The sequence below is a fragment of the Apium graveolens genome, chromosome 9 (assembly GCF_009905375.1).
Source record: "Apium graveolens cultivar Ventura chromosome 9, ASM990537v1, whole genome shotgun sequence".
Lineage (NCBI taxonomy): Eukaryota > Viridiplantae > Streptophyta > Magnoliopsida > Apiales > Apiaceae > Apium > Apium graveolens.
This window is the reverse complement of record NC_133655.1, coordinates 61,569,391-61,580,178: the sequence shown is the minus strand read 5'-3', so window position 1 is coordinate 61,580,178 and position 10,788 is coordinate 61,569,391. Positions and strand designations below refer to the sequence as shown.

At 43.8% G+C, this 10,788-nt stretch overlaps 2 protein-coding genes across 2 annotated transcripts; both read left to right on the top strand.

Annotated features, from left to right (window-relative positions):
• Positions 1–4,541: 4,541 nt before the first annotated feature.
• On the top strand, positions 4,542–5,375 carry LOC141685280 (uncharacterized). Its single transcript, XM_074490393.1, has one exon. The coding sequence runs from the start codon at positions 4,542–4,544 to the stop codon at positions 5,373–5,375; it is 834 nt and encodes a 277-aa protein (XP_074346494.1).
• Positions 5,376–5,918, top strand: LOC141685279 (uncharacterized). The gene has a single exon (XM_074490392.1). It carries the CDS (start codon positions 5,376–5,378, stop codon positions 5,916–5,918), a length of 543 nt encoding a protein of 180 aa, XP_074346493.1.
• The last annotated feature ends 4,870 nt before the right edge of the window (positions 5,919–10,788 follow it).

The following is a 10,788-nucleotide window of genomic DNA, read 5'->3' as shown; positions in this document are numbered from 1 at the left end:
GGGCCGAAACGGGTTATTCCTATAATTACGGGAAGAAATGCGGAGATACTGCGAGATTGTAGGATGCGTGTGGAGCTGTTTGAGATTTACGTGACTAATTGGCTGAAGGCCTGACTTTATTATGGGCTTAGGCTGCACAGGTTGGAGAACCCTAACCCTAGCCTACGTGACTTGTTCCCCAAGAACTACATGATGCTTGATCCCTATAAATAGGATACGTAGGAACTTGTATGAGACATGAGTTGACACTTGATAGAGAATAAAAAACCCTATTCTTTCTTAAGAAGTCAACATACAAGCTCATCCACCACCATACATAACCTTCCTCCGCCTTCAAACACCATATTTGATCCTTGTTCCACCCATCAACCTCCACAACACTGTTATACGAAATTCTCCCTATAAAAATTGGCGCTAGAAGGAGGGGCCTTTCATCTTAGGGAGAAGAGATGACCAAAGAAGGCAAACAAGCGGCTACACCAGGAAGCGGGGGCAAAAAGAAGGACCAGAACAAGGTCGAGCACATGTCCCCATAGAATCAGGCGCCACATCCACCAATCGCAACCGTGGATGGGCAGGCAGTCATGAAATACCTCAAAGGACTAGCCGATCAGATGAACGAGATCAACTCCTGAATGTAAAGGGTAGAAAGAAGCTCGGGCCGGAGCGCCAAGTGTAAGACACGCCACCTCAAGAGGCTGAGACCAAGCAAAAGAAAGAGGCATCGCATGAAAAGGAAGACATACCCCAAGGTCATGATGAGCGGGGCAGCCAGATCTCTAAGAGATCGGGGCAGAAGCCAACTTCATCTGAGGCAAGGTCGACTAGCGTGCTAGACCGTGTGGGTAAAAAGCTAAGTGAGCACGACCTCAGGCTTAAGTTAGAGAATTACAAGAAGAGAGAGATAAAAAAGAGCCTGTGGATCAGAGAGGCTTAAAAAGAGAGCGTGCAGTGACCCCTCCAGAAAGACGTCAGCGCACCTTGCCCAGGAGGGAGGAGCGATGTAGACGCAGAGACAATCGTGAAGAGGGGTCGCAAGTGCGAGCTGGAGGAGGAGGACGCTGCGAGCGACCTCAAGGCTCACACCATTCGAGTAATGCGGATGGTGACAGAGAAGGAGAAGTTGTTAGAGTAATAGACCTGAGGAGGATCTTAGATGAGATGGAGCGAGAGAAGAGGGGGGCCCCAAACTCAGCTGCCCCTTCTCCATTCACGGCTGTTATCCGATCATCCCCCTGCCTCGGGTATTTAGGCATAACCCCGATCTCCTATTCAATGGAGAAGTCGACCCGGCGGAATACCTTATACAATTTAACACTGAGATGGAAGTCTATCAGGTGTTGGAGATGACCCGCTGCAGACTCTTTGCGGCATCACTCAGAGGTAGTGCCCAACAATGGTTCTCCAAGTTGGGACCTGCCAGCATAAGGACATGGTGGTAATTAGAGGTCCTGTTCGTTAGACAATTTCAGTCCACCCTCCACTACTCACCTCATATGGCTACGTTAGCCAATACCAAGGAAAGGGAGGGGCGGAATACTTTCGTCGGTTCAACGCCGAAGTTCCCAAGGTGAGTGGAGCCAGTGAGGAGACCATAAAAAATTTCTTGATTGCAGGGTTGAAATAAGGGTCAAAATTTTGGATAAGTCTTCAGGCTAGCGAGCCGAAAACCTTGGCAGAGTTCTATGAGCAAGCTGAACCCTTTAAGAGGGTAGAGAAGTCAATGAGAGAGCTGAAAATCAGCGAGAACTATCGAGATAAGAGAGACCGGTCTTCGAGCCTTGATGAGAAGAGAAAGACGTATCGGCGTAGCTCAATCCCCAAAAAATCTGCTCGGGGTAAAGAGATAAACAAAGATTCGGGGAGGCCTTATACAAGAAAATGGCAGACACACACCCCTCTGGTAGCATCTATCGACCACATATATGCTACCTATGCTGGGATGGGGATATTCAGGAAGGCAGCCCCTCTCACAGACTATAACAAGAGGGATACTTCAAAGTATTGTGTATACCATGAGGCCACGGGGCATGATACAGCTGATTACAGATAATTGAAGGATGAAATCGAGACGTTGATAAGCCAATAGAAGCTTACAGAGTGGGTTGTCAAGGAGGTTCGAAGGCACAAAACTGATTATCATACCGTCCCTCCTCCACCCCAGAAGATAAAGAGAGGGTACCTCGGGCTGGTAGCATTCATATCATTCTAGGCGGGTCTCACATTGGTGGAGACAGCCGGAAGGCAATGGACAGATACGCCTGGGAAGCAAAGGATAAGCCCCTCATCAATGTCAACCATCTGAGTCAAAGGCCACCGGAGCTCTTTTAAAGGGAGGCTGATGATATCGTGTTTAGGGAGAACGATGCCAAATGGGTGCATTACCCTCATACGGATGCCCTGGTCTTAAAAATGAAGATTGGAACGGTCAATATTCACCGAGCAATGGTGGATACCGGGAACTCGGCTGGCGTTTTGACTTATGATGCCTACAAGAAGCTGGGATTGTTGGATAGAGAATTAACCTCGACAGGTGGACACTTATACGGGTTCACGAGAAACTCGATCAGAGTGAAAGGGACAATTAGGCTCCCGATGACCATAGGAGAAGAGCCCTATGTGGCCACCCGAATCGCTATATTTACGGTTGTAGATCAGCCTTGTGTGTACAATATTATAGTGGGCAGACCCCTCATTAGGGCAAAAAAGATGGTGACCTCGATCCATCACATGATGGTAAAATTCCCAACCCCCACGGGGGTAGGCTTCTTGAAGAGCTGTCAATGTGAATCGAGGGTCTGCTATAACCAGGCACTCAGGGTGGCCGAGTCAGGAAATGCGTCAAAGGAGATGGATGAACCGGGGTAAAGACGATTTCCTCATGAAGGAGGAAGAGGGCAGGAAGAGAGTACGTCCTGAAGGACGCGAGACTTGTAACCTGATTTTAATCGAGGAATTGTCCGAGAACTATTTTGAGCACATGGGGATTCAGGTGGACCGCGCCCAGGGGCCTTGATGATGGAAGCCTCTCATCCCATCATGTTGATACAAGAAGGGATTGTGGAAGAGGCAAGTGATGAAGAAGAGAGCCCAGAACAAATCACTGCAAGACTCAGGAAAGGGAAATGGGCATGCAAGGAAATAACAATAACTATGGACCTGCCCAACGGAACCACTCACACTGTCACTATGACCTCTGAACGCTTGATAAATCCGGCCTGAACTCACCAGCTTGAGCTCGAGGACATGGAAGGTTTGACAATCAGGGAAGTAGGAGAATCTAGTGAGGCTCAAGCAGACTTAGACCCGAGAATGCCCCCAATGGTTGAGAGGGCTAGGTCCATAGAGGATACAATCCCAATCTTGGTAGACCCAAATGATCCCTCCAAGGTACTTAGAATAGGCTCTAACTTAAGTCCTGACTTGAGGGAGGATCTAGCCCGCTTTCTGAGGAGAAATTTGGATGTCTTCGTATGGTCACACTCTGATATGATAGGGATTGACCCGAATGTCATGTTTTACCGGATCAACTTGGACCCGAAAAAGAAGGGGGTCAGATAGAAGAGACAACCAATTAGTGGAGAGAGGGCAGAGGCCCTCAGAGAAGAGGTGGATAGACTAATGGAGGCAGGACTTGTAAGGGAAGCCTTTTACCCCATGTGGCTGGCCAACCCTGTGCTTGTCAAGAAACCAAATGGCATATGGAGGACATGTGTGGACTTCACCGACCTAAACAAAACTTGCCCGAAGGATAGTTTTCCTCTACCCCGAATCAACCACCTGGTTCATTCCACGGCTGGGCACACACTACTTAGCTTTATGGATGCTTATTCGAGATATAACCAAATCTCCGTGTATGGGCCACATCAGGAGCACACCTCCTTTATTACTGATCAGGGCCTTTACTATTATATCAGGATGCCCTTCGGACTCCTTAGTGCTGGGGCAACATATCAAAGGTTGGTGAACAAGATGTTCAAACAACAGTTGGGAAAAACCATGGAGGCCTACATAGATGATATGCTTATGAAGTCAAAGGAAACAAAGGATCACGTCCGCCACCTATCAGAAATATTCCAGATCCTAAGGGAGTAAATGATGAAGCTCAACCCCCAGAAATGTGTATTTGGGGTCGAATCGGGGAAGTTTTTGGGATTCATTATCAACCGTAGAGGCATTGAAGCCAACCCCGCCAAGATACGAGCCCTACTCGAGATGAGATCCCCCCGACGAGTCAAGGACGTCCAAAGCTTAAAGGGGCGAGTGGTTGCCTTAAACCGCTCCGTCTCAAAGTCCTCCGATAAATGCCAGGAGTTTTTCAAAGCAATTAAAGGAGTAGGGAGAAATTTTGAGTGGACAGAATATATGAAGAAGCCTTTCAGAACATATAGAAGCATCTTAACAGCCCTCCAATGTTGTTCAACCCAAAGGAAGGTGAAACTCTGGTCCTATACTTGGCCGTCTCTGACTTTGCAGTAAGTGCGGTATTGGTTTGAGAGGAGGATGGTATCCAACTCCCGGTGTATTATGTGAGTAAAAGGATGGCCGACGCGGAGACTCGGTACACGAGCCTTGATAAATTAGCATATGCTCTGATCCTGGCCTCCCAAAATCTCAAGCCCTATTTTCAGGCGCACAGGGTAGAAGTGCGAACCTCCTACCCCCTCAGGCAAGTAATGCACAAACCGGAGTCTTCTGGTCGAATGCTGAAGTGGACGGTTGAGCTCGGCCAGTTCGAGGTGGATTATAAGCCAAGGACAGCAATTAAAGGCCAAGCCCTGGCCGATATTGTACTAGAATTTCCTCCACATCAAGAAGTGGAGTCGGGAGCCCTTGTTGTCATACCTAGCATAGAAGAGGTCGGGCTGGAAAGCCAAAATAGTGCCCCATGGTGGAGCCTATTTGTGAATGGAGCCTCCAATGGGGAAGGTGCAGGAGCTGGAATTGAGTTGATCAGCCTAGAGGCGCAGAAGATCAGACGCGTGACCCATCTAGCCTTTCATGCAACCAACAATGATGCTGAATATGAGACCCTGATCAACGGTCTCAAGCTAACTTTGGAAATGAAGGTGGAGAATTTGAATGTGTTTAGTGACTCCATGATTGTGGTATATCAGATAAATGGGGGGTATCAAGCTAAGAGGCCGAGAACGGAGCTTTACCTGAAGTGTGCGCAGAGGATAATCGCAAGGTTCAACGAGAAGAGGCTGGAACTAATCCCGTATGGGCAGAATGAAGGCACGTATGAGCTAGCTAAACTCGGCTCACGCCGCGAGGCCACACTGCTAGGGGTCGTGCCCCTTGACATACAGAGGCAGCCTAGTGTGCCCGAGCACGAGGTGGGCAGCCTCAGTGATAACCTCGGTCCCACGTAGATGACACTTATCTTAGGCTACACAAAAGAAGGTTCACTCTCGAACGAAAAGAATGAGGCAAGGAGGATAAGATACAAGGCAGCCCGCTATGTGATATACGATGGGGTCCTATACAAAAGAGGGTTTAGTGTGCCCCTCCCCAAGTGTATAGATAGGGATGGGAAACAGTTCGATAGCAAGGAAATGCGGGAATGTTTTGAGCAGCTGGGGATTCAGAAGAGTTTTAGTGTAGTTTGCCACCCCCAAAGTAACGGGCAAACGAAGGCTGTTAATAAAATCATTAAGCACACCTTGAAGGCGAAGCTTGAAGTGAAGAAAGGGACATGGCCGGAGGAGCTCGCCCAGGTCCTGTGGTCTTACAACATGACTCCCCGAACTATAACTGGAGAGACCCCTTTCTCTTTGGTGTATGGGTGTGAAGCTATGGTGCCCATTCAGGTAGGGGAAGGTTCTTTTCGGAGGGACAACTATGACTCAGAGGAAAATGAGGTCAACCATCGGCTCTATTTGGACATGATCGAAGAAACTCAGGAAGATGCTTAGGTCAGGATAACAGCATATCAATAGAGGATAGCAAAGCACTATAATAGTAAGGTTCGAGCCCGGACTTTTAAGGTGGGAGATTTGGTTCTGTGTCGGATCATGCCCAACACCAAGGTGGTGATTCACGGAGTCTTTGGGGCAAATTGGGAAGGTCCCTAAAAGATAAAATCAGTGCTCTGGGAGGGAACCTACCACCTCAATGATATGCAAGACAAGTTGATCCGAGAGCCTGGAAGGCGGAACACCTCCGCAAATATTATCAGTAATATTGTTCTTATCAGACATAGTATTATCTTAAAATATTCCTAAGTCTCGGGGGTAGTGCTATATAGGTGCCTCCCTGAGACCACAAGCATGTACTCCTTTCACTTTCCGTTATCTATGAATGAACGATTGATATTTATTTGTGCCTTTCATATTTCAACTCCTGTTAATAGATTAAGATATCTAGCAGGGGAGCTCATCTTTGGGAGCCCATGCGAGGACAAAATAGTTGCTTTATTAACATGTTAAAAGCATAAGTCATGCTGGCCCCCGGCCCGCTTGACAACAAGGCTATGAAACGAGCTGGGCCTCGGCCCGCTTGGAAAAAGTAATGAGCACAAAGCAGATTAAAGATGAAGATAAAAACAGTGAGAGGTGTTCAGGAACCCCCCTTAACTAACTTAAAAGTTAGGGATAGTCGCAATGTGAGCCCGTATCCCCGGCTCGTAGGATGACAGATACGGGCCGGGGAGCCTAGCCCTCTGCCAAGTATGGCCAGGGTCGTATTATGCGAGGAGAGGATAAAGGAATAGGTTGCGGACCTATGGGCCCGGCTCCCTAATATAAGTACGCATGCAACACTTATGAGTTAGTAATGGTGCGAGCCTGTTCTACTTAAATTTTCATTCATTTTATTTGATTGAACAAAGATGAAAAACTGATTAGTTCGACTCGCTGTGAAGGTGTAACACCCGCCATACGCGGCCAGGGTTATGACAACTTTTGGTCAGTAGAGGCATGGTAAGTTTACACAAAATTAAGGAAACTAGCTAGCACAATAAAGATGAACGTGGGAACAAAAGACTTGTAATTTTATAAAAACAAGAGATAAATAAGTTATGCCCCAAGGCAGAATATTTCAAATAAAAACCCGAGGCGAGAAGGGTGCCTGCTTACCCAGTCAAAAGTATAGTTCCAAAATAAAATTAATCTAAGGCTTATCAGCCTCCGTCTCCTTTCTCCTAGGATTGAGGGAAGGGAGTGAACAGAGTGAGAGGCCGAGTTGCTCACAGGAAAAAGGCGAGGAAATGAGTGAACAAATGCAAGCTATTTCTTCCAACTTGGCAAAAGAGAGTGAGAGGAGTCCCACCTCAGATGGTGAAGGTGAGGGTGGGAAGAATATTAAGTTATCTTAGATTTTGTTTCTTATGAAGTTGAGGCATTTACTTACCCTGTTCCAGCTTATCAAACTTTGGCTGAACAGGACAATGAGGCTACTGAGAGAATTCTCAACTTGGTGCACACAACAGCTTCAATGCTAAGGGCCAAGGATGCAATCAACTCACTTCCACCTGTAGCTGCTGATGATTTTGAGTTAGATTCTAGTGGCACATTGAAGGATGCTTCTAATGATGAAGAGGGTCTCATGGACATATGGGAGATGCAGGTCCTAGCTCAAGCACAAATACTCCGGCATGGATGTTTAGCAAAGACTGCAGTGAGAATCACTTCAAATCAACTCTATTTCATATAATCTATTAGACTTAGACATCTCTTCAAGCTACTACAGATGCCAACACCAAGAGTCTTCTCCAAGCACACCTTGAGTCTCTTCACTTGCACAAAATCCAATCTCTCAAGCAAAATCAAGATGTGTGTGAGATCAAGATAGAAATTGGATAAGTCAAGAAGGACATCAATGAAAGATTGGAGTCTATTCTTCCTGACACAAGAATGAGAGATATTAACAGGCAACTCAGGAAAGATTCTGATCTCAGTAGCAAGGTTGATTCTTTGTACACCAGGTGAAGGTCCTAGAAACTTCTATCACTAAAATCCAACTCCATCAAGCTCAACAGACACTCCTTCTTCAGAAATTGGTGGTTGCACAAACTTCCAACCCTGTTCAACTTGATGCTAACAAAAAGGCGGAGAAAGATGTACTTGTCTCAGTTAGTGAAGGGGGGAAAACTGCAATCATTCCAGTTAGCAAGGGAGAGTCAGTTAGTGAAGGGGAGAAAGTGCACAACATTCAAGTCAGTAAAGTGATTGTTCCAGCAATTACTTTCTCTAAGCCACCAGTTCTTGACAGCATTGACTTGATCAAGATAGCAGCAGTTGAACTAGAGCTGAAAGAAAAATGGAAGAAGCTTGGTGAGAACATTGAGAAGAATTTTGGTCCAATTGAGAAACAAGACAAAGTTGTGAAACACTTCTCACATTTATCTCAATTGAGACCAATTTCAATAAATGAAATGAGGTTAGGGAATATGGAAAGGGGTCAACCCTCAGCAAGAAAACCTTAACAGGCCAATGTGATTTTCATCCAAAGAGAAACTATCCAAAAAATTCAAGCAAAAATCCAATGGACCTAGTCTATGAAACTCTCAAGCCTGATGAAAAGAAACTGCTTGGAAGATCTACTACTTATTTCAAAGATCCTAGAGACTCAGTCTTATAGAAGAGAATTGCTAAAATCTACAGGAATGGCAAATTGATCTATGTGATGGCTGGACATCCACAGTTTACAGAAGCTAAGAAAGAAGCAAAGGTGAGGCTCAAACAACAACAAAGTCAAGCTACCTTAGATGCCAAGAACCAAGCCAAGAAGCCTGCAACCACATAATCTAAAATGCCTGTTGTGATAGCTGAGTCTGTAAATGAAGAAAAGCAAGAAGAACCAAAGCAGACAAAAAAATTAAGACTGAAATTCAGACCAAAGAGGAAGCTGGATTTTGATGAAGACAAGGAAGAATACAGGCCAACCTAATCTACCACTTCAAGTCAACCAGCCATGCCCACTGTGACACCCCCAAATCCAGGGTCAGGATTGGGTGTCACTACAAAAATTTAAACAACATAAACCTGTATATTAAAACAAATATACAGACAACCCCTCATTATTCAGGATCGCTTACAGGTTATGCTATGAAACAAGAATCGAACTTTCTAAAATTATAATGTCTAAATACAATTTCATTAACCTCATTACTAATTTCCGTGTATTGATCACTCTGACACCTCCAAATTTCTTCAGCTGGAATCTCTCCACTTTTGCTATCTATTAAGAGCTATTCACTTTTGTCCTCATTTGATACTGAAAGGAATAAGAGTTCACAAAGCAAGAGTGAGCCAAAAATGCCCAGTAAGTATTATAAATAGTTTCCAAGTATCAGATCAAAGAAACCCCTCCAAATGATTGTTGAATGATTTTAAAACATCTATATATATTTAAAACAGTTGAGCGAACAAAACGTCGACCCTCATTGGCCTTTAATTACAAATCACATTTTTCTGCAAAAGAACAGTGAACGTTTCAATGTTTCATCCCTTTGAATTATATCTTTGTTTGAATCTGTAATTATGAATTATTCAAGAAGGAATGCCGTTAATGGCGATCAACAATAAATTAGACCGGACACTAGAAACCAACATATGCACTATAACCTGCTGATCAGTCAGGATATAGTGCAGATCTATACCCAACTGCATAGACCCAACCAATATATGGGGTACCCAGGAAACTATGGCCTAATAATCAAGGGACCAACAATCTCTGGCCCTTAGGGTCCAGCTCATCACTGGCCCTTAGGGTCCAGCTCATCACTGGCCCTCATCGTAACCATCCAGTCTGTGGAGTATTTTAATGTCAAATCATTTTGATTTCAAAACATCCTGATTCTGGGTTCGCAAATAACCCGAAAGAATGGGTAATTGCTCAAAAGAACAATCGATAATCAAGGAACAAGATCAAAGAGGTACTTACATAAATAAGAGTAATTGCAGTGAAATATAAAAACATTTAACTATTCTGAACTTAGAATAGGAATGAAGAAATATTTGCAGTATTTTAAGAGAAAGGTTAGGAATACTTGCCTCAATTAATAACCCTCTGATCTTTAAATATCTGCCATATCACTCAGTCCTGATATATCTGCATTTTTATTGACAGACCACTTGATCTTTCTTATCATTCACTATTTCAGGTCTATCTCTATTCTGAGTTCACTCGTTTCATTACTATAAGTAATCAGACTTTACTTTTATTATCTCTGTCTGACTTTGAATGCTTCGCACTATGTGTATCTAGCATAAAAGATACCATTCAATTAACTGACAATATGTAATTGTCTATTCTGTACGTTTATCCTTATCGTCTACCCGCCCGATAATAATAGATAAGGATCATTTCTATAATATAAAGTTTAAAAGATATGTGGACTCATAATTCACATAACACGTAAACACATAAGGCACGTAATCATGTTATTCATATAACACGGTAATCACATAATTCATGTAGCACATAAGTTGAATCGTCAAAAGACAGGTCTCAATACATTTAGAATTCAAATCGGGTCAAAAAGAGTATTTTGTCGATCAATAATCGACTCATAATGATTTATCAAACAAACGGCCATTAGATACAAAAGAATTTAGGTCTCGAAAACATTTTAGTAGAGGCAAAATATTTTTTTAACTTTAGAGGCGTTCATTTTGTATTAAACGGACGAACGGTTGATTTATTATGAATAAAATCATAATAATTCAATTAATTTTAAATACCTTTATATAAATTTAAAGGCTCAAAATGATTTTTAAATCATTATTTGACTTAATTATAAATAATTACATTTTATTTAACTATTTATAGAATTAATTAATT